At 37.9% G+C, this 20939-nt stretch overlaps 1 protein-coding gene across 2 annotated transcripts; it reads left to right on the top strand.

Annotated features, from left to right (window-relative positions):
- Positions 1-333: 333 nt before the first annotated feature.
- Positions 334-18449, top strand: LOC145567479 (uncharacterized). Of its 2 annotated transcripts, XM_081626772.1 has the most exons (8): positions 334-1078; positions 2078-2159; positions 2936-3011; positions 5607-5687; positions 6485-6621; positions 7183-7432; positions 8809-8872; positions 17494-18444. In XM_081626772.1, exons 2-8 carry the CDS (start codon positions 2098-2100, stop codon positions 18141-18143), a joined length of 1320 nt encoding a protein of 439 aa, XP_081482898.1. In that variant the 5' UTR covers positions 334-1078; positions 2078-2097; the 3' UTR covers positions 18144-18444. The 2 variants fall into 2 exon arrangements, with proteins under 2 accessions (XP_081482898.1, XP_081482899.1); XM_081626773.1 differs by lacking the exons at positions 334-1078; positions 2078-2159; positions 2936-3011; positions 5607-5687 and having other exon boundaries at positions 6499-6621; positions 7155-7432; positions 17494-18449.
- The last annotated feature ends 2490 nt before the right edge of the window (positions 18450-20939 follow it).

The raw sequence follows: 20939 nt of genomic DNA, 5'->3' as shown, positions 1-20939 counted from the left end.
AAAATTCCTAAAACTACCCAACCACCCTAGCCCCACCACCACCATCTTCTTCTCCATCTTCACCCAACGCAGTCATCGGCGCATCCCCTCCCCCTCCCTTACCCGACCCACCTCAACCTTCCCTCTCCCTTTCCCCCAAGCCCTAAACCGCCCCATCACCACCAAAAAAAGGTCATACCGAAACCCTTCGTCCCCAAAAATGGCCACGAATTCGACCACTAATGACTGAAATCGACCAATTTAGGGCTGCGGGAAAAGGAGGAGGAGTGTTCAGGTGGGTCAGGTTTAGATTGGTGGGAATGGATGCACCGATGGCGGGTTGGTGGGTGGTGGCTGCGCCTAGCAGGGGCGAACAAGAGGGTGGCAGTGGTGGGGCTGGGTAAATTTAGTTTTTTTAATTTTTTTTTGTTTTTTTTTTTAATTTTATTTATTTACCTATAACAAAGCGACACGTGACTTTATAGCCCCACTTAATAGATTCTTGGACGGAATCGGTTAAGTGGTGGTTAAATTAAATTTGTTAAAAAAATTTTGGTGTTAAATTTTTTTTTTTTAGTGTTAAAAACCACTTTTCGGGTTTTTTTTCCTGGTGTTAAAGTCTAAAATTTCCTACATTTTAATAATGAAATTTTTTTTCGAGCTTATTCATGAGTTTAGGAGTCAAGTTATGTATAGTTTAGGCTTGGCTTATTAAGAACTTGAGCCGAAACCGAACTCTAGCGAGGTCCACTCAAGCCGAACTTAGATCGAGTAGTTCTAAGCTTCTAACTACTACTTCTAAGTTTCTTCTAACCAAGTCGAGCATCAAGTAGTTCACGAATAGGCTTTGCTTAGTAACGTCCCTAATTAATAAGAAAAATCTGGGAATTTCTCTGATATTACATGTGCGTATTTAATCATCTTCCTGTTTTTCAATTTTAGAGGCAATTAGTGCATTAGATCTTTTCACTTTTACACCGCACCTTCTCTCTCACCCATTCAAAATTCAAAGCGTGCTCTTGAGTTTCCATTAAATCGTGCTCTGACTTCTCCATTGAAGCGGCTTCTGATCTTCTCCTCCATTGAAGCAGTTTCTGAGGTAATAGTTTATTTGTTAACATTGAATTTCAATTCAAAATCTAGGGTTTTGTTTCACAATATCGTCGATTCAATTGTCAATATAGTCGATTTAGGGTTCTTATAAAGCGGACTATTGAGCTATTGGCTTTACTTACTGAAGTTATGAATATTTATAAACAATCTTGTTGCTAGAATTTTGTTATGTGCAAACATATTCTTAGAGAGAAGATTTAATGTGAATTTTTTGACCCTAATTTGATGATTGAGTTAAATTTAAATTTGATTGCTAATGTGTTGCATTATTCGAGCCTAATTTAGTCCACGAGCGGAGCCTTGTTGGGGCAATTGGAGCCCGAGTTGAGCTTGGGTTTTGAGGCTGGTCGAGTTTCAGCTCGAGCCGAGTCTTCCTAAATTTTATTGATTTCGCGCCAAATCTACTCTTATTCAGGCTTGGCTCTATGGTTTAGTATCCCCAAATGAAACCCTCTTAAGAATTTTATGATTAGCAAGGCATCAATAGTCAATACCATTGAGTCACTTCAACCAATGAGCTTAAATTTGCTGGTTAAAGTTTTTATCCTGATAATGTTAGGATGGAACTACGAAAATGGGCCTATTCTCCCCAGGGGCTATAGGATTGCCCAATGCTAGGCAGATTATTGCCTGGAAGCTTCACAGAGTATTGGTTAATGACAATAGGGTTGCTATTTCCCCCCCAAAGCAGACTTCAGTGGGCCTGGATTTCCAATCATAGCCACAGAGAAGTCACCTCTCCTGCCCGTAGCATAGGGATGTGCTTGTTATAGACAGATATTGGTCGAATCCTAAAGTTTTATAAATATCATTTTCTTTGTTGTTTGTCATTTATTAGCTGATTTCAGATTTGCTGTTCATGTGCAATTGGCTGATGGGAGATGTTATATGTTAATAAATTATGAATTAATTGCTATATATATTGTTATATTTTTAATTTCGTGAACCTAAGATGTTTTGAATTTGTTCACAATGCCAACTACAGCTTTATCGTGTCTTAAGAGAATGCAAATGACATCGGATGAGGAGCAGCCATCTGTCTATGTCAAATATCGTTGCTTGTCAAGGTTGGTTTGAGATTGTTGCGTTTTTTTTAAAAAAAAGTTGAAGGGTGTCTTCTCATTCCCATTATTTTGTTTTGGGGGTGGGAGTGAGAGGTGGGGGGGTGGATGGGCTGTGGTGACGGGGATGTATTTAACAAATATTCAGAAAAAAAAGAAAGTTGAGAGTACAAGGAAATACATTAACCCCTCTTTTAGTCCTTTTCAGTTTGAAAGATCCATTGGACTCTCTTCTTATGGTAAAAGTCTACAGGTTAAAAGTCATTGGGGCATCTGATTTGATGTTTTGAGCATAGTGATGAGAAGTGTCCATTGTGAAGGGTGGGAAAATGGTGAAGGGTGAATGAGAGAAATTTCTGTATGGTGAAAGAGTCAGTCTTGTAAGTGAAATATTTTTTATCATAAGTTGATAATGGGAATCTTAAGGTGATGCTTTCCCATAACAAAAACAAAGTAGCATAGCTGCATAGTCACTGTAGAATGAAGGTTACACTTATATCATTAGTGTTGTATTGCTCATTGCTCAATGTGCATAAATTTTGAACATAATGTGCACGTTTTCTGATTTTTCTGAAAAATCAAATTTTTAATCAGTTTGAAAATCAATTTTGCCCATTTAGTGAAAAAAATATGCACATTTAGTGAAAACCTTTTGCACATCTCATCCTTCTCATTCTTCTTATTTTAAGAAACTTCTCATTGGATCTCTCTCTCTATATATATATGTATATATATATGCAATTTCTTGTTGGTTAGAGCCTTATGGGTCAATTTCATTTCAGACAAAGTAAACAGAAGCTTGAAGAGTTGTTACGGGAGTGGTCAAAGTGGCACGTGCAGAACTCTTCTGGAACTCTAGTAAGCTCTCATCACTCTAGCTTGTGGGTTTCCCCTCTCTCGCCCTTTTTATCTGTATCCAACACTAAGGTTGCTTCTCTCTCTTATACCACTAGAATGGCAGCTTTTTTGAGAATTTTGACAACTATAGAGTAGCTTCTCCCCCTTATACGCTATTTGCAGCTTTCCTCCCCTAATTTATCTAGTGCTATCCTCGTTATTATGTCACGTACCCATAGTGTCAACTGCAAATAATGCCTTGTCAAAAATCAACTTGAATTCAAACCAATCCAAAAAAGCGACTCATGAACAAGCTATAGTGACTTGGAAAACTTTTTTACGTAGAACTAAATAACCCAAAAAATAATGTTCGAACTATATTGAACCTACTTTGACCTGACTACTGAAAATCATCATATCTAAAGAGAGACTGTCATTAACTACTTTTTGCAAATAATTTTTTTAAATCACTACCCTTATACTTTATTTATTAAACCACCTTTTCTCAAAGTCTAAAATTTATATTTCACTATCCAGAAGAAATCCATGCAATATTTTGTCACACGGGGTCCATGTGCTAAAGTAGTGCTTACTTAGTACCAATTAGGATTTTGGCTTTGTTGGTACCAATTCACTTCTTTGTTGGAACCGAAATTGTACCAATAATGTAATTTGTATCAATAGGAGTCTCTTCCATGTATTTATTCAATTTAGTGCTCATTGTTTTGCATTTTACCATAGCTTATATGCCGTGGGAAGGGTACAATTTTGAAGATGCGGTACTCATTCTAATTCAAATAAACACCCTCTTAATTGGCCAAATCGCCAAGCTAAGTTCACAAAATTAATATAAAGATGAAACTCAATTCTTAGACTTAGTTTTTCTTATTTTAAAGTGGATGTAAGACGATTGTGAGCTTTGATGTAATTAAGGAGTATTTTTTTTTTAGGTATGGAGTGGGGTGGGGTGGGTGGAGGTGGAGGGCGGGGTGTTGTGGATTTAGGCCAAGTACATAGGATCCACCCCCACCCCATCCATGGTGGGTATTACTTTTATCTCCATCCCTGCCTTATCACCCCCCCAAATTAGGACCCTTCCTTGCCAATGATTTAGTTATTTAATTAATACCATTAATAAAAGGTAGCCATTGACAAAATTTACCTTACATAGAAATGAAATAAAATTATTAGGACCTCTCTACAAAAAGTGAATTTAACTATTATAATCATTGGGTATAACATTGTCAATGCATAAAAAAGATATTAGGCACATCAAGGTGATTGGGAGTTTTCTAGCACTTAGGTGCCTTATTGCGCCTCGATAGTTGACATAATACACAATAAGGTTATTCGATGAAACGAGAGAGCTACAATTAACATCATAAAGGAATTAAAGTCAACCTCTCGGAGATGCAGTGCTGACTCTGCTCATGGGACTAGCACAGTGGTGTAGTCCTATCTGATGTGGACCAAAACCTGCGAGGGAGTCCTCAACGCATCTCGCTCTCTATATACGTCATCAACATCCTCGGATCCATCATAGAGCGAGGAGATCCTTCGGGATTACAAACTGGTCTGGGTTGTCATGTCACTCTCTCCCAAGTATCAAAAAGAGTATGTCGGCACCCTCGATAACGTCCCAAGGCCGATAGCGAACGATGACCACAACAAAACAAGATTTTCATTGATAACAAAATAAGCAAATCAAGTTAATAAGTAAAGTCTAAGAGACTTACATTGTCAGGATTAGCGTGTCACAATATGCCTCTTAGGGAGGCGATATTCCTCGTAGACGTAAACTAGCTCTCACCAAGAACAAGCGTGTTCCATTTACTCAGGAGCCCGTGTCGGAAAATACTCGTAGAACCACAACTGCAATAAATAAAAGTTGAGATTTTGTTCTCAACAAAGATCATGGAAAAAGATTGAAGAAAAGATGAATACCACTATAGAGGCCAGTCACAGTGAGCTTAGAGGTATGACAGTGTCTACATATCTGCAATGCAAAGCCAAACCCTACCTGTCACGAGTGCTGACGTGGGCAAACACCCGTACCGACGACAGATAACGCAACAATACACGACTCCCCTCGGGAGAGACCGTGCCAGCAAGAAAAATGAGTACAAATATATGAACCCTATTAAAGCCGGCTAGCAGGGCTACACCAATGAGCACAATTGCCGGCACGAGTCCGACTACGCAAAGATTCAACAAGGCAAAGCAGTTCCAAAACCTCCGGAGATGACAACCTGATATCCGGTAGTCGTAGAGAAGTCTATGGACTATGGGGGTAATGGCCATCTCACCTTAAGGAAATTGGAATGTGTTGTAGACTTGTAGTATCCCAAAAGTACTCTTAACAACGTTTGAACAACAGTGCCACTCCCACGAGGGCTAGAAAACCAGTGATAGCTCTCCAGAAATCTGATGTGATTGTTCTGATAAAGTCTGGTTTGTTCTGATGTGAAATAGGTTATTAAAGTCGGTAAATAATGTGTTGTTAATGAAGCCTTGGTATTCTTTCAGTGTTTCTGTTTGTTCATTTGTTTATGAGCAATTTTCACTGCTGTATTCTTAATTTTGATTGTAAGTTTGGATGTCTAACAACTTATACAGGATCGAAATGGAAGATCAGAAACTGGAGAAGGAACATACTTTCCAGCGCTAGATATTGGCACAGAAATGAATACTGTTGTGGTGAGTGTATTAACTTGCTTCTTATTTCATGGTAACAATTTGCTTTGTAGAAGTACATTAGGAATGGGTAGATGGCCTAGATGGTATTAATTGCACCAATAATCGCTTTTATGCATCTTCATTATTGTGAGAATCTAAGTTTACAATTGTTTATGTATTTAATGCATGTGTCCTGACTAATTTTTTCGTATCATTGTCACCTACAAGCACCTCTCTAAGAGTATTTTAGCATCAACGCAGTTGACTCCGTTGTGCTTCCACCTTTGCCTTCAAACAAGATTTTTTAGTGTCACACAGTCAGCACTCCTAAAGTTGTTTTCCTCTGTAACTTTCATTATAGACTTTATTGAGAAGTGAACCATCTTACCAATGTACTTGACAATCATAGAATGAGCTTGTCTGACATATATCTGTTTCAATCAAACTTGGGCAAATTGTCATAGGGCAGCTTCTAAAATAGAATAAAAGGGTTGAGACTCAATTTGCAAGTGATAGAGGCTATCAAATTTTAATTATAAGGCTGTTCATACACGTGATGCATTGTTTTTTGTAGACGGGTGGTAATGATGTGTATATGGACCTCTCACTAATGGTAGTTCTAGACTGTATAGCTCACCAATGGTAGTTCCAAATTGGGTGTTTAGTACTTCAGTGTATTGGTTTTACTTTCAATTTGAGGTGTTGATTTACCTTATGTGGCTATGCAAAGTTGTCAGATTTTTTTTTTTTATTTTTTATTTTTTTTTAATATACTATTTATTTATTTATTTATAATTTTTTTTGTTACCTGATTGTAGAACTTCTGGATGGAGGATGAAATAAGGAAGCCAGAAGACGAGGATTTTAAGCCAGTTGAGGATGCATTTGTGCCTCTTTATGATCGTGAATTTGCATTGGGTTCAATGTCAGTTGATGGATCAAGTAACTTGGAGGGGTAATGATTTTATTTTTTGACTTCCTGTTGTAGTGGTAGTAGGCTTGCAATGGGTTACCATGTTCTACTTATTGATATTTTGACCGTTCCCCAATCATTAGCTGAATTTTGGCTGGTTCTTATGTAAAGTGGGTTTTGAGCATTTGTCAATCCCTGTTTATTAGATTATTTAGTATTTACTCTATTATCTAAAATCAAGGCATGTTGCAACTTTGAAAGAGAAAAAAAACGAATCTGTCCAACATTTTTAGATTGGTGTAGGACTGTAGGCCACACTAATCTTCTCTTTTCACATTTCTGAGTTAGGCATGTTGTAGTCCTATAAGGAGTGACTTTTTTTAAAAGCTTGAATCAAAGTTGTTGCTGACATAAATTGGGTGAAAATATAAACTCAAAAGCTCATTGATGTTTCCAATTGCCTGTCTTCCTTATTTTTTTTACCTGTGCATATGGCCCGTATAATCTCCAGGATTGTCTTCTTGTTGTACATGCTTTGATTGATTTTGTCTTCAAGCTATTTCATGATGTTGTAGGTTTCTGTTTTCTTTGTCAACATTCTAGGGGATTGGAGCTACTGGATGCCCCTCGTTGTTTTAATTGTGGTTCTTATAGTCATTCACTTAAAGAATGCCCAAAGCCTAGGGACAATTCTGCTGTTAATAACTCTCGCAAGCAGCTCAAGTCTAAGCGTAATCAGACAGCTGGAACGCGCAATCCTACTAGATATTATCAAGACACCCCTGGCGGTAAGTATGAGGGATTAAGGCCTGGTGTTCTTGATGCAGAAACAAGGCGACTTTTGGGTCTTGGGGTAAGATATATCCTAGTTAGCTGATGTGTACCTTTAAAGCTATACAATTCATGTCCGATATGGTGGAAATTGTAAATGTTTGTTTGTTGATTTGAAAAATCCTTGGTATTATGTAAAAGCTAACTACATTAAGAAAATTAGTAATCAGATGTAGAGCAGTGATCGGCTTGCTTCATTTTGTTTTGTTGTAGTTTATCTTCTTTTGCTGCTAGGTTTTAAGCTGGTTGAAATGTTTGTTTGCTTTCTGTCCAAACAAAAAAAAAAAAAAACAAAAAAACAGTGAGAAATGTTCTTTCTGCTGGTCTTATAATATATAGTTTCTGCCTTATTAATAATGTGTACTTGCATCACTTTAGCTGTCCATTTATCTAATATGTTCCCAAATATGGTTGAAGCTAGTTTTATACTATACTTCTTTGAGTTTGTTCTATTTGATGTGTATACTATTATAGAGTTGTAATATACCATTGTCCCAATAAAACAGTGAGGTAAATTTGGTTGTCCATTAACATTGGGTGACTAGTATACAAGAATAACGTAGTTTTTATTTCCTGTTTGTATTGGTTTTTTATGTAATCTTTTCGTGGGTATGGAATCTGTAGATACAAATTTTTTTTTTTTTTTGTTTTGTTTTTGTTTTGGTTTGTTTTGTTTTGTCTAATATTCCTTTCACTTATTACTCTCTTTGTACTAACATTGTTTTTTTTTTTTTTTTTAACCTTGGTTAAATCCTTAACTAGGGCTGGCAAAATTGTTTTTGAAATATTGTAAAATGTTAAAATTAATTACTTCCTTCGTTTATTTAGTTGACACACTTTGCCTTTTGCACCATTCACATCCTACACTGTGATTAGCTTTTGTGATTTTTAGCTTTGATAAAACAGTCATATGGGATCTTGTTTGAATGTTTTGATGAAAATTTTATCAACATTTGCTTAGTTTACAATGTTGATAATTATAGATATTATTGTTAAAATTGTGCATTGATAAGTGTGATAAAAGAAAGGTGTCAACTAAAAATACGGAAGTAGTATTTTTTTGAATTGTCATTTTCTCAAGTCCAAATTTTGGATCCTTCTTTGTGAGTGTGTGTTACTAGTATACAATCAAGGATATTAAGGACCAAAGTTCTATATATTTACACATGAGAAGGTGCTAGAATGAGATGATTGAGAAATATTTTATGTGCATTTATTTTGAATTTAACAGATAGAGTGAGGAACTTTATGGAACAGAGAAAGTACAAAGTAGAAAGATGTATATTTACGATATAGCACTGATTTCTTGAATTTTCCCTCTTGCTTTATTGCATTAAGCTGTCTCATACCTGGAAGCTAAAAATTTCCATTGATTTATTTCTTTTTCTTTGTTGACAGGAATTTGATCCACCCCCGTGGCTCAATAGAATGAGAGAAATTGGGTATCCTCCCGGGTACCTTGGTAAGTGAATTATTAAATTCAAATGCATATTATTCTCCCTCCTTGTTATGCCTTTGTCTTTTTTCTTTTCTTTTTGGGTGGGAGGGCAAAGAGAGGGGGGGAGGGCTTGCCGGCTTGTATAATGTTTCTTCCTCTATTCCTAAATAAAAGGATCACTTGGGATTGCGCATTTGCACAGAATTTAAGGATAATTTATTTGTATTAGTATTTATATTGTTCAAGTGGTTGATTTATTTATTTTCATAAAAAGACAATGATGTCCATGCAAGAGAATGTGAGAAAGTGTGGTTAAAGATTAGGAAAATTTACAAATTGCAGCCATTTAAAATTAGTATTTTGCAAATTGTAGCCATTTAAAGCAAAATTTGCAAATTGCAGCCCAAAAGTTGTCATAAATTGTAAATTGCAACCTAATTCAATTTTTTCATCAGTTTGCGCGTCGAAAAATGTTCGGTTAAGGTTTTAGGGGTCATTTTTGCCCTTAAGAGTCCGAATTGAGGTCGGAATTAGCAAAATATTAACGTAAGTGCCTCGTGTGTGTAACAAAAATGTATCGATTTGTGGACAACTATTTTTTTGTGGTAAAAACGAGACACCTACGTTAATTTTTTCCCACTTCCGAGCTTAATTTGAAACCTTAAGAATTAAAGTGGCCGCTAAAACCTTAATCGAACATATTTTGACACGCAAACCGATGAAAAAATTGAATTAGGTTGTAATTTACGATTTATAACCATTTTTGAGCTGCAATTTGTAATTTTTATTTTAAATGGCTACAATTTGCAAAATACTAACTTTAAATGGCTGCAGTTTGCAAATTTTCCTAAATATTAATAATATAAGTGGGCATCATCATGAAAGAGTAAAAAATGATGTAATATATTGGGTGGAAATTATGGGAATAGAGAGAAATAATAGAACTTTCTAGTAAGTTACCAAGAATTTAATTGATTCATTTATTTTGAAAGAGATAAATCAGGCAAGTTACGCAAAAAAAAAAAAGAAATTTAATTGACTAATGGTAATAGTGATTGATAACTCCGCCAGTGGGTTTCCCGCTGCCAGTCCCAAGCCTGGATAAAGGAGGAGGGTTACGGTAGGCCAGTGACAGCCAGTATAAAACTTCGTCACATCCCATGACATGAGCCAAACAGATATTTTCGTGGGGGCGTTCCCTACTCAGCGACGCGCTGCACTTCCTAGACCCGGGTGTAGTGATAAGTATGCAAGGGTTGCTAGGTCGTCGCCCAGAAGCGACGCGCCACATTGCCCGAGTGTGGTGTCAAATGAGCAAGGGCGTGCCATTGGGGCGTTCCCTACTGAGCGACGCGCTGCACTTCCCAGACCCGGGTGCAGTGATAAGTATGTAAGGGTTGCTAGGTCGTCGCCCAGAAGCGACGCGCCATATTGCCCAATTGTGGTGTCAAATAATCAAGGACTTGGAGTTGGGATCAGGAGGGAGCGTGGGAGAAAAGAATTTAGTTTGCGGATTGGTTCTTGGAATGTGGGGTCTCTTACGGGAAAATCAGCAGAATTGGTAGAAGTAATGAAAAGACGACGCGTGAACATCATGTGCCTCCAAGAGACAAGATGGACAGGAGAAGGAGCTCGAGGCTTGGTTTTGGGGTATAAGGTATGGTATGTTGGGCAAGAAACGAGCCACAGAACAAGGAATGGTGGAGCTAGGAACGGAGTTGGTGTGGTTCTCGATGAGAGGTTGGCAAAAGAGGTGATCGAGGTCTATCGGAAGAACGATAGGTTGATAAGGCTGAAGTTGCTATGTGGCAAGGAGATTGTGAATGTTATCAGTGCTTATGCTCCCCAAGTGGGTTTAGATGCAGAAGAGAAACGACAATTTTGGGAGGACCTAGACGAGGTGGTGCAGGGTGTCCACCACTCAGAGAAGTTATATATTGGAGGGGATCTAAATGGGCACGTTGGGGCGAGCCGAGATGGCTATGAGAGTGTCCATGGAGGCTTTGGGTATGGGCAGAGGGACGCCGGTGGTGAAGCTATTATGGATTTTGCCCAATCATATGATTTAATTTTGGCTAATACTTGGTTTAAGAAGAGGGATTCACACTTGATAACTTTTCGGAATGGAGCAAATGCAACTCAAATAGACTTCCTGCTCACAAGGAGCATAGATAGACAAAGTTGCATAAACTGTAAGGTTATCCCTGGGGAGAGTGTGGTCACCCAACACCGGCTATTGGTAATGACTATTCGTCTGAAAGAGAAGGCGAAGAAAAAAGTTAGACAAGAAGAACCAAGGATAAGATGGTGGACCCTAAGGGATGCAAAAGCTAAGGTTTTTACAGAAAAGGTAATTGAAGAAGCGGATTGGGATGGAGAGGTGGATCCGGACATGACCTGGTTACGAATGAAGAACTGTTTCCTAAGAGTGGCCAAAGAGGTCTTAGGGGAAGTAAGGGGAAGAACTTCGGTACAGAGAGATACTTCGTGGTGGAATGAAGAGGTGAAAGCAGTAATTAAGCAAAAAAGGGAATGCTATCAAGCCTTAGGAAAATGTAGGAGTGATGAAACCTTTGCAGCGTATAAGGAGGCTAAGAGTAAGGCAAAGGCAGCTGTTCGCCAAGCAAAAGAAAAGGCATATCAGGAGGTTTATGAAAAGCTTGATTCCAAGGAGGGAGAAAGGATCATTTATAAGATGGCAAAGAGAAGACAAGAGGCAAGGAAGGATATTGGCATGGTGAAGTGTGTCAAAGATAAGAACCAAATGGTCCTAGTGCAAGAGGAGGGCATCAAGGACAGGTGGAAGGGGTACTTCGATGAATTATTTAATGGAAGTAATGGAGTTGTGATAGGAGATACCTCTATGAGTGATGAAGAAATCAACATGGAGTATGTGCGAAGGATTAGGAGAGTAGAGGTGGAGATTGCACTGAGGAAGATGAAACCTAAGAAGGCGGTTGGCCCTGATGGGGTACCGATAGAGGTGTGGAGGTGTTTGGGTAAGATTGGTATTGATTGGTTAACAAACCTTTTCAACAAGATATGGACGGCTACAAGGATCCCACAAGATTGGAGGAAGAGCACCTTGGTCCCGGTTTATAAAAACAAAGGAGACGCTCAAGATTGTTCTAACTATCGAGGAATTAAGCTTATGAGCCATACTATGAAGTTGTGGGAAAGGGTGATTGAACAAAGGTTGAGGGCATGCACAAGCATTTCAGATAACCAATTTGGTTTTATGCCTGGGAGATCTACTATGGAGGCAATCCATTTGATAAGACAAATGATGGAGTTTTATAGGGTAAAGAAGAAAGATCTTCATATGGTCTTTATTGATTTAGAGAAGGCATATGACAAGGTGCCAAGAGAGATACTTTGGTGGGCAATGTTGAAGAAAGGTATCCCACGAAGGTATGTAGACCTAGTTAAGGATATGTATCGGGATGTGTCAACAAATGTGAGGACATGCGGAGGGTTGACAAAAGATTTCCCTATTACAATCGGATTGCATCAAGGGTCTGCATTAAGCCCTTTTCTTTTTGCAACGGTTCTAGATGAATTAACTAGACCAATTCAAGATGAGGTTCCATGGTGTATGCTGTTCGCAGATGATATCGTTTTGGTGGATGAGACTAAGGATGGGGTTAATGTCAAGTTGGAGCAATGGAGGCAAAGGTTGGAATCTAGAGGGTTTAAGCTAAGTCGGAGTAAGACTGAATATTTGGTATGTCGTTTTGGCACTCAGAGGGGGACAAGCAATGAAGTGGTGAGTTTGGATGGAAAGGATTTGACCATGAGTGAATGTTTTAAGTACCTAGGGTCGATCATCCAGAAGAATGGTGACATTGATCAAGACGTGACCCACAGGATTAAGTCAGGGTGGCTTAAATGGAGAGCGGCCACGGGAGTGTTATGCGACCGCAGCATTCCCTTAAAGTTGAAGGGAAAATTCTACAGGACTGCCATAAGACCAGTGTTGCTCTATGGTACAGAATGTTGGGCTTCTAAGAAAGAGCATATTAAAAAGATGGAGGTTACGGAAATGCGCATGTTAAGGTGGATGTGTGGAAACACTTTAAGAGATAGAATCAGAAATGAGGTTATTCGCAAGAAAGTAGGTGTGGCGGGCATTGTAGATAAATTAAGGGAAAATCGTCTGCGTTGGTTTGGACATGTAAGACGGAGACCCGAGGGTGCACCGGTGCGAAGAGTGGAAGAGTGGGACCATGGAGGGATTAAACGAGGAAGAGGGAGACCAAAGATGACTTGGTTGGAAGGAGTGAGGAAGGATATGAAGTGCATGGATTTACGTGAGGATGAAGTTTTGGATCGTAAGGGATGGAGGAGAAAGATTTATGTTGATGACTACACGGAATAATCAAATTTGGTTCATGTTAGCCGACCCCACTTTTGGGATTAAGGCTTTGATTGATTGATTGATTGATTGGTAATAGTGATTGATATGTTGAATATAGGTATTGGGGGTGTGTGGATGGCCTTTTGTGTTTGATCTTTTGGTAACAACAATCTACCAAAGGGTAGGTCAGGTATTACAATTATTTTTATTTTTCCTATTGAGAACGTAAATAGCTAAGAAAGTTAGAATGTATATTAGGTTTTGACACATTTCGTTGTTGATAACTTGATATGTATTTTGAATTTAGTAACATATACTTCCTCCATTCCACAAATATTGCAACAATTACCATTTTAGGAAGTTCACAAATATTGCAACATATCCCTATTTGTATATGTTTTATCTCTCCTCATTACACGAGTCTTTATCTTTATTCCTCTCTATCTCTCTCTTCTTTAAAATCCGTATCCCCTCCCCATGTTGCAATATTAAGGGAACATAGGACATAGTATATAGATATAACAAAGTTGACATTATTGCTAAACCGATAAAGTAGGTTCAAAGATAATTGAAGGATAATATTATTATAGAAAATCTTGGTAAAATAAATATATCAATCAATCAATCAATCAAAGCCTTAATCCCAAAAGTGGGGTCGGCTAACATGAACCAAATTTGATTATTCCGTGTAGTCATCAACATAAATCTTTCTCCTCCATCCCTTACGATCCAAAACTTCATCCTCACGTAAATCCATGCACTTCATATCCTTCCTCACTCCTTCCAACCAAGTCATCTTTGGTCTCCCTCTTCCTCGTTTAATCCCTCCATGGTCCCACTCTTCCACTCTTCGCACCGGTGCACCCTCGGGTCTCCGTCTTACATGTCCAAACCAACGCAGACGATTTTCCCTTAATTTATCTACAATGCCCGCCACACCTACTTTCTTGCGAATAACCTCATTTCTGATTCTATCTCTTAAAGTGTTTCCACACATCCACCTTAACATGCGCATTTCCGTAACCTCCATCTTTTTAATATGCTCTTTCTTAGAAGCCCAACATTCTGTACCATAGAGCAACACTGGTCTTATGGCAGTCCTGTAGAATTTTCCCTTCAACTTTAAGGGAATGCTGCGGTCGCATAGCACTCCCGTGGCCGCTCTCCATTTAAGCCACCCTGACTTAATCCTGTGGGTCACGTCTTGATCAATGTCACCATTCTTCTGGATGATCGACCCTAGGTACTTAAAACATTCACTCATGGTCAAATCCTTTCCATCCAAACTCACCACTTCATTGCTTGTCCCCCTCTGAGTGCCAAAACGACATACCAAATATTCAGTCTTACTCCGACTTAGCTTAAACCCTCTAGATTCCAACCTTTGCCTCCATTGCTCCAACTTGACATTAACCCCATCCTTAGTCTCATCCACCAAAACGATATCATCTGCGAACAGCATACACCATGGAACCTCATCTTGAATTGGTCTAGTTAATTCGTCTAGAACCGTTGCAAAAAGAAAAGGGCTTAATGCAGACCCTTGATGCAATCCGATTGTAATAGGGAAATCTTTTGTCAACCCTCCGCATGTCCTCACATTTGTTGACACATCCCGATACATATCCTTAACTAGGTCTACATACCTTCGTGGGATACCTTTCTTCAACATTGCCCACCAAAGTATCTCTCTTGGCACCTTGTCATATGCCTTCTCTAAATCAATAAAGACCATATGAAGATCTTTCTTCTTTACCCTATAAAACTCCATCATTTGTCTTATCAAATGGATTGCCTCCATAGTAGATCTCCCAGGCATAAAACCAAATTGGTTATCTGAAATGCTTGTGCATGCCCTCAACCTTTGTTCAATCACCCTTTCCCACAACTTCATAGTATGGCTCATAAGCTTAATTCCTCGATAGTTAGAACAATCTTGAGCGTCTCCTTTGTTTTTATAAACCGGGACCAAGGTGCTCTTCCTCCAATCTTGTGGGATCCTTGTAGCCGTCCATATCTTGTTGAAAAGGTTTGTTAACCAATCAATACCAATCTTACCCAAACACCTCCACACCTCTATCGGTACCCCATCAGGGCCAACCGCCTTCTTAGGTTTCATCTTCCTCAGTGCAATCTCCACCTCTACTCTCCTAATCCTTCGCACATACTCCATGTTGATTTCTTCATCACTCATAGAGGTATCTCCTATCACAACTCCATTACTTCCATTAAATAATTCATCGAAGTACCCCTTCCACCTGTCCTTGATGCCCTCCTCTTGCACTAGGACCATTTGGTTCTTATCTTTGACACACTTCACCATGCCAATATCCTTCCTTGCCTCTTGTCTTCTCTTTGCCATCTTATAAATGATCCTTTCTCCCTCCTTGGAATCAAGCTTTTCATAAACCTCCTGATATGCCTTTTCTTTTGCTTGGCGAACAGCTGCCTTTGCCTTACTCTTAGCCTCCTTATACGCTGCAAAGGTTTCATCACTCCTACATTTTCCTAAGGCTTGATAGCATTCCCTTTTTTGCTTAATTACTGCTTTCACCTCTTCATTCCACCACGAAGTATCTCTCTGTACCGAAGTTCTTCCCCTTACTTCCCCTAAGACCTCTTTGGCCACTCTTAGGAAACAGTTCTTCATTCGTAACCAGGTCATGTCCGGATCCACCTCTCCATCCCAATCCGCTTCTTCCCCTAAGACCTCTTTGGCCACTCTTGGTAAAATAAATAATAAAACAAAAATTGTAAATGATGAGAAATGTAAATATTACCTTAAGTTCATCTTTTTATTTTTTCCCCTTTTTTCTCTTTTTTTTTTCTTTTCTTTTTTTTTTTAAAAAAAACAAATACATAAGATAAAATATGTTGAAGATATGGACTAATAATGTAGTTGAATATATGTAAAAGATATATAACAGTAACAGCTATATTAGAAAGAATAGTGTGTTATATACATCCTCCATTTCTTTTAATTTGATGCATTTCATTTTGGAGCACATATTAAGAAAAGAGAAAAGCAAAAGACAAATTACCCCCACCCACTCTTGTCCCATGGCATCGACCAAGGCCCACCACCAACCCTCGTCTTTCATTTGTACCTAAGCCGCCGCCGCTACCCCACCTTTGTCAACACCATCAGTCTTACCACAAACCTTCTATCGTCTTTTTCAAGCTCACAACCACCAAGTTAAAACCATCAAATCTGAAACCATCACCTTCAAAAACAAAAACACTAACAACCTGCAAGAGATCAGCCCAGGCCAGTAGTGCATTTCACATATGCTTGGAGAAGGCCCAAGCAGAAGTCAAATAAGGAAATAGGAGCTGGACCGTGAGCTGGAAGTTAGTTACAGGGAGGGGTAATTTGGTAATCTAGGAAATAAGTTTGTTAGTCCTTGTTTTGTGGCTGAGTTTGTTATCACAGCTGGTAGTTAGTTTTGGGAATATAAGGAGGGATTTGTATTTGGGGAAATCATCTAGAAAATTATTGTGGAAAATATTCCTTGGAGAGCATCCTTTCCTCTCGAAAGAAGGGAGTTGTATTGTGGTTATTCTTACTTGCTATACAATCTATCGTTGGTTTGGCTAATTTCTCTTGCTCTGCTTGAATTACTCTGTTTTTTCTGAACTAATCTCTAGCACAGCCATGGCAGAAGACAGCTTTAATTACATGTGATTACAACCCAAGACATCCCAAATCCTTTGAGGTCTTTGAAGTTTCTCCGGTTTAGAAGTATAATTCATGACTTAGTCCAAAATGAATTTGGCACTCTCCTTTTCTTCTATTGCATGTTCCCACTTGTGAAACATACATCGACACTGATGTTTTTTCAGGTGGCAAGAAAATATTTGGGGCAGTGTTAAAATCACTTGCATCTAAACATAAATTAGATGGTGTGCCTGGTCAAACTGATGCTCTTTAAGTTTGAACTATATATATGTTTACTTAATGTTCTTTTCAGTAGGGACCATATTCTTTTACTTTATGTACATTTCAATTGGTGCACAAACCAATAATTACTAATTAGCTGTCCAAATTATTCATAATTTGAAAGAAAATTTATGTGTTCATGTCTGCTAGCTGAAAGCTTACTTTGGAAATCTGCATTATGTGAGATCACACTAATCTTGTGGAGCTTATCCATGGATAGTTTGCCTTAGAGTTGGTGCAATATTGTGTCAGGAGTCTATTTTTGCATTAGAATTTCAAATTACTTATGCTTCTTTGATCTATTATTTTGCTTTCATGGTCTAATCTTGTGAACATTTGAAATTCCAGTGCCAGATGATGAGGATGTGCCTTCTGGAATTACCATATTTTCTGATGAGGAGATCAAAGAGGACAAAGAGGAGGGGGGCCAAGAGGAGGGTGAAATTCTTGAAGCGGAACATGTTGAAACACCACAGAAAATGAGTGTAAAGTTTCCTGGCATAAATGCACCAATCCCGAATGACGCAGATGAAAGAGTTTGGGCAACTAGACCTTCCAATTCTGATCGGAATCGGTTTGTTGATGGTGCTTACTCAAATTATTCTGCAGAGTCTTATAGTAGGGGACGCCGCCGAGAGCATAATAACCGTGATTTCAAGGACAATGATTCATTAGGCTTTGACAGAGCTTCCAGGTATACACCAAGGTATAATGACCACGACTATAGTTCCCCATCCCACAACTCAAGAAAAAATATTTCTGCACCTAGGAGTCCTAGTTCTGGAAGATCTGCAGGTGATAGAGTTAGAAGTGATCCTTTGGATTCAGAAGATACCTTAGCTCACCGATTATACAGCTCATATTCGTATAACTCAAGTAGACGTTTTCCAGAGCACAGCAATGATTTAGATGGTAGCAGGGGCGATCAACCTGATTATTCATCAAGAGGTAGGGATAGAGATGACAAACATCGCCATCGTAGTGGTAGTGGGCGATGAGCAGCATAACTTATAATCACTCGTCAATAATTGTATAAAGTTGTGCCTGCTTATATCAGATTTGTTGTACTACTGGGTTATCAGCATCTTCATTATTATTATTATTTTTTTTTTCTCTAAATCATTTTTAGGCCTAATTCAAATTTTGGTTTGCCATTGTAATACTCTAATTCTTTGTTAATTTGTTATTTTTTTATAAGCTGAACTTATAACACGAGGGAATAGAGTAATTATATAACTAAGTCTTTTGAATACCCGTCTTCAAGCAAGAAGAGCGGCAAAAAATTCAATTTGCATCTCGAATAAGCAATGGAGCTTTAGATTTGTGACAATGGAGGAAGATTGGGAGAGTGGAGAAGATGTTAATGGAGGAAGCTGAATATGATGGAGATTTAGAGACGGGGATTGGGAAGATGGAGGAAGAAAGCACTAAAATTACTAAGTTGCCCGTAGAATTAACGGATGAAAAGATTATCATATCCCCATCATATACCAATTATGTATATCAGGCTAAATAACTTGTATGGGGTACTAATTTTCTTTACCTCCGATGTTTTCATTGTATTCATTTTGCAGCCTTGATTTGACTATAAGCTACACCCATTTTAAAATTTGGTTTGGCCCATGGTATTAGCAAAGTCAAACTTGTCAAACCCACCTGGACATGCAAAATCTTTCTTTTGCGACTAGGGCTGATTATGATGTGACTAGCTCAACGGTCAAGCTCGAACTCAAGCTTGGCTCGAGCTCGATTAGAGTTCAACTTGATTTTGAACTCAATAGCATGTCTCAATATAAGGCTCAGGCTTTATTTGGTTCACCTTATTTTTACTTATTTTAGAAAAAATAAGTTTAGCTCAGATCAGATTAAAAAAATAAGTTCAGATCAGATATCGTTTTATGTGAAGTTTTTTATTGCTAAATATCTTTAATTTTGTAATTAAAAAAATTGTGAAAATTACATTATAATAAAATACACATTATTACAAATCCAACAAGATCCCACTTGATATATTTTTTCCTTATAGTTTATCGTACATTTAAGGTCAAAATTTAGTCAAATTTGACAATCAGATCAGATCAGACAAGATCAGATAAGCAAAAATAAGGTGAACCAAACAAATCCTCACACTAATTATCTAGTACAATATTGTGTTACTTTTATAACAAATCTTACCTATCTTCTTTTCCAAAACTTTAATGTGAGAGTATGGGATTGTACTTTGTAGAACATCTAAGACCATCAGTGTTCTCTTATATTCTCTCATTATAATTATTCGATATGGTACAAGTTGTGTAACATCATAGTATTATTTTTATAATTTTGTACAAGTATACACATATACACACCATCAACATTCTAATATATGTACCATTTTATAACTGATTGTTGTTTCAATGAATTGTACAAGAAAGGGGGGGGGGGTTGAATTGTAGTATGAGAGTTTAGCCAAACTTTTTGTGGAATTAAAACTAAGTAAGCTAAAGGAACAGAAAGATAAACTGAAGGAACTAAAAGATGCAAGAGAGATTTTTACGTGGAAAACTCCTTGGCCCTAACAAGGAGAAAAACCACGACCACTTGGGATTTTGGGAAAAGAATCTTCACTAGAATAGGGCAAATGGTCCTATTACAAACTAAAGACTCAAACTTCAAGTTCGTCAACGAACTTGAAACCCCGAGGAACAAGTCACCCAACTTGTTACTCTTCCCTTCTCTTTCTCTCTTCTCTTTCTCTTCTCTTTCTCACTTACAGAAATTCACTCAAACTTCCCCATTCCCCAAATTACAACTCGAAAAATAAATAACTCTAGTATAAGAACATAAGAACACTCTATATCACTTATGTGGAATTGACACTTAACTCGATTAAAGCTTGAAAACTTATGTGAGTAAAGGTAAGTTTTTCCAACTGATTTCAAAGACTATTTATAGATTAAATTCGTTTAGGAAAAACTTCTTTATGCAACAATTCCACTACGCCACTACTCCAACCTACTAAGAAGATTGTGTTCCTAAAATTAAGGAAACATGAACTCCTCAATGTGCAAGACCATGACTTGAAGAAAATCATGGAGGAGTAGGCCGCAAGTTTTTAGAAAACGTGGGAAATTTTATTTTCAGAAGATATTTTCAAAATCAGAAATTAAATAAAATTCCTTTTAATTTGGAAAAAGATAAACGTTTAGAAAACAGTTTTCCTAAAAATTAGCATGCACAATTTTATCAACTTAGACCAATTCCACACAGCTTTTTCGAGTGTAACTAATTTCTTATACTTACATAAATCCTAAAATATAAAAATATATTTAGTCTTCATGTCCTCTGATGAAGCTTCTACTCCGAGGCTTCTTGTTCCTTGGGAGGAACTTCTCTTCTCTGATGAAGCTTCTGCTTTGAAGCTTCTGTTTCCTGAGGGGAACCTTCTCTTCTCAAGTCTTCATTTTTGAAGCACCAGTTCCTGCAAAGGAACTCTTCTTTATGGATAGCTCTGCTTATGGCCTTCTTGTTCCTCATGGTATCTTTACAAGACACTTAATTCTCCTGGTCTTTGCAACTAAGTACACACTTAAACAATTAAGCACTTATTAGTTTGTAAGTAAGTGAGGTTGTGTCATCATCAAAATCATTAAGTCCAACAATGTTCCCCCTTTTTGATGATGGCAAACAAACCAAACTTACTTACAAGGAAATAGAGATAATCCAACTTATTCTTAAAGAAAAGAAAATGCAAAAACAAAGTACAATGCAGAAAGGGAACTAATACTAAGAAATGAAAGCAATGCTGAAATGAA

Source organism: Chenopodium album, chromosome 11, assembly GCF_948465745.1.
Source record: "Chenopodium album chromosome 11, dcCheAlbu1.1, whole genome shotgun sequence".
NCBI lineage: Eukaryota > Viridiplantae > Streptophyta > Magnoliopsida > Caryophyllales > Amaranthaceae > Chenopodium > Chenopodium album.
This window is presented reverse-complemented; position numbering and strand designations above follow the sequence as displayed.

Excerpts from the sequence above, each read along its gene's own strand:
- LOC145567479 (XM_081626772.1), top strand. The coding sequence starts at position 2,098 with ATGCAAATGACATCGGATGAGGAGCAGCCATCTGTCTATGTCAAATAT. Across the intron at positions 7,433-8,808 it reads GGCGACTTTTGGGTCTTGGG|GAATTTGATCCACCCCCGTG; the intron begins GTAAGATATATC and ends CTTTGTTGACAG. Across the intron at positions 8,873-17,493 it reads GTATCCTCCCGGGTACCTTG|TGCCAGATGATGAGGATGTG; the intron begins GTAAGTGAATTA and ends TTGAAATTCCAG.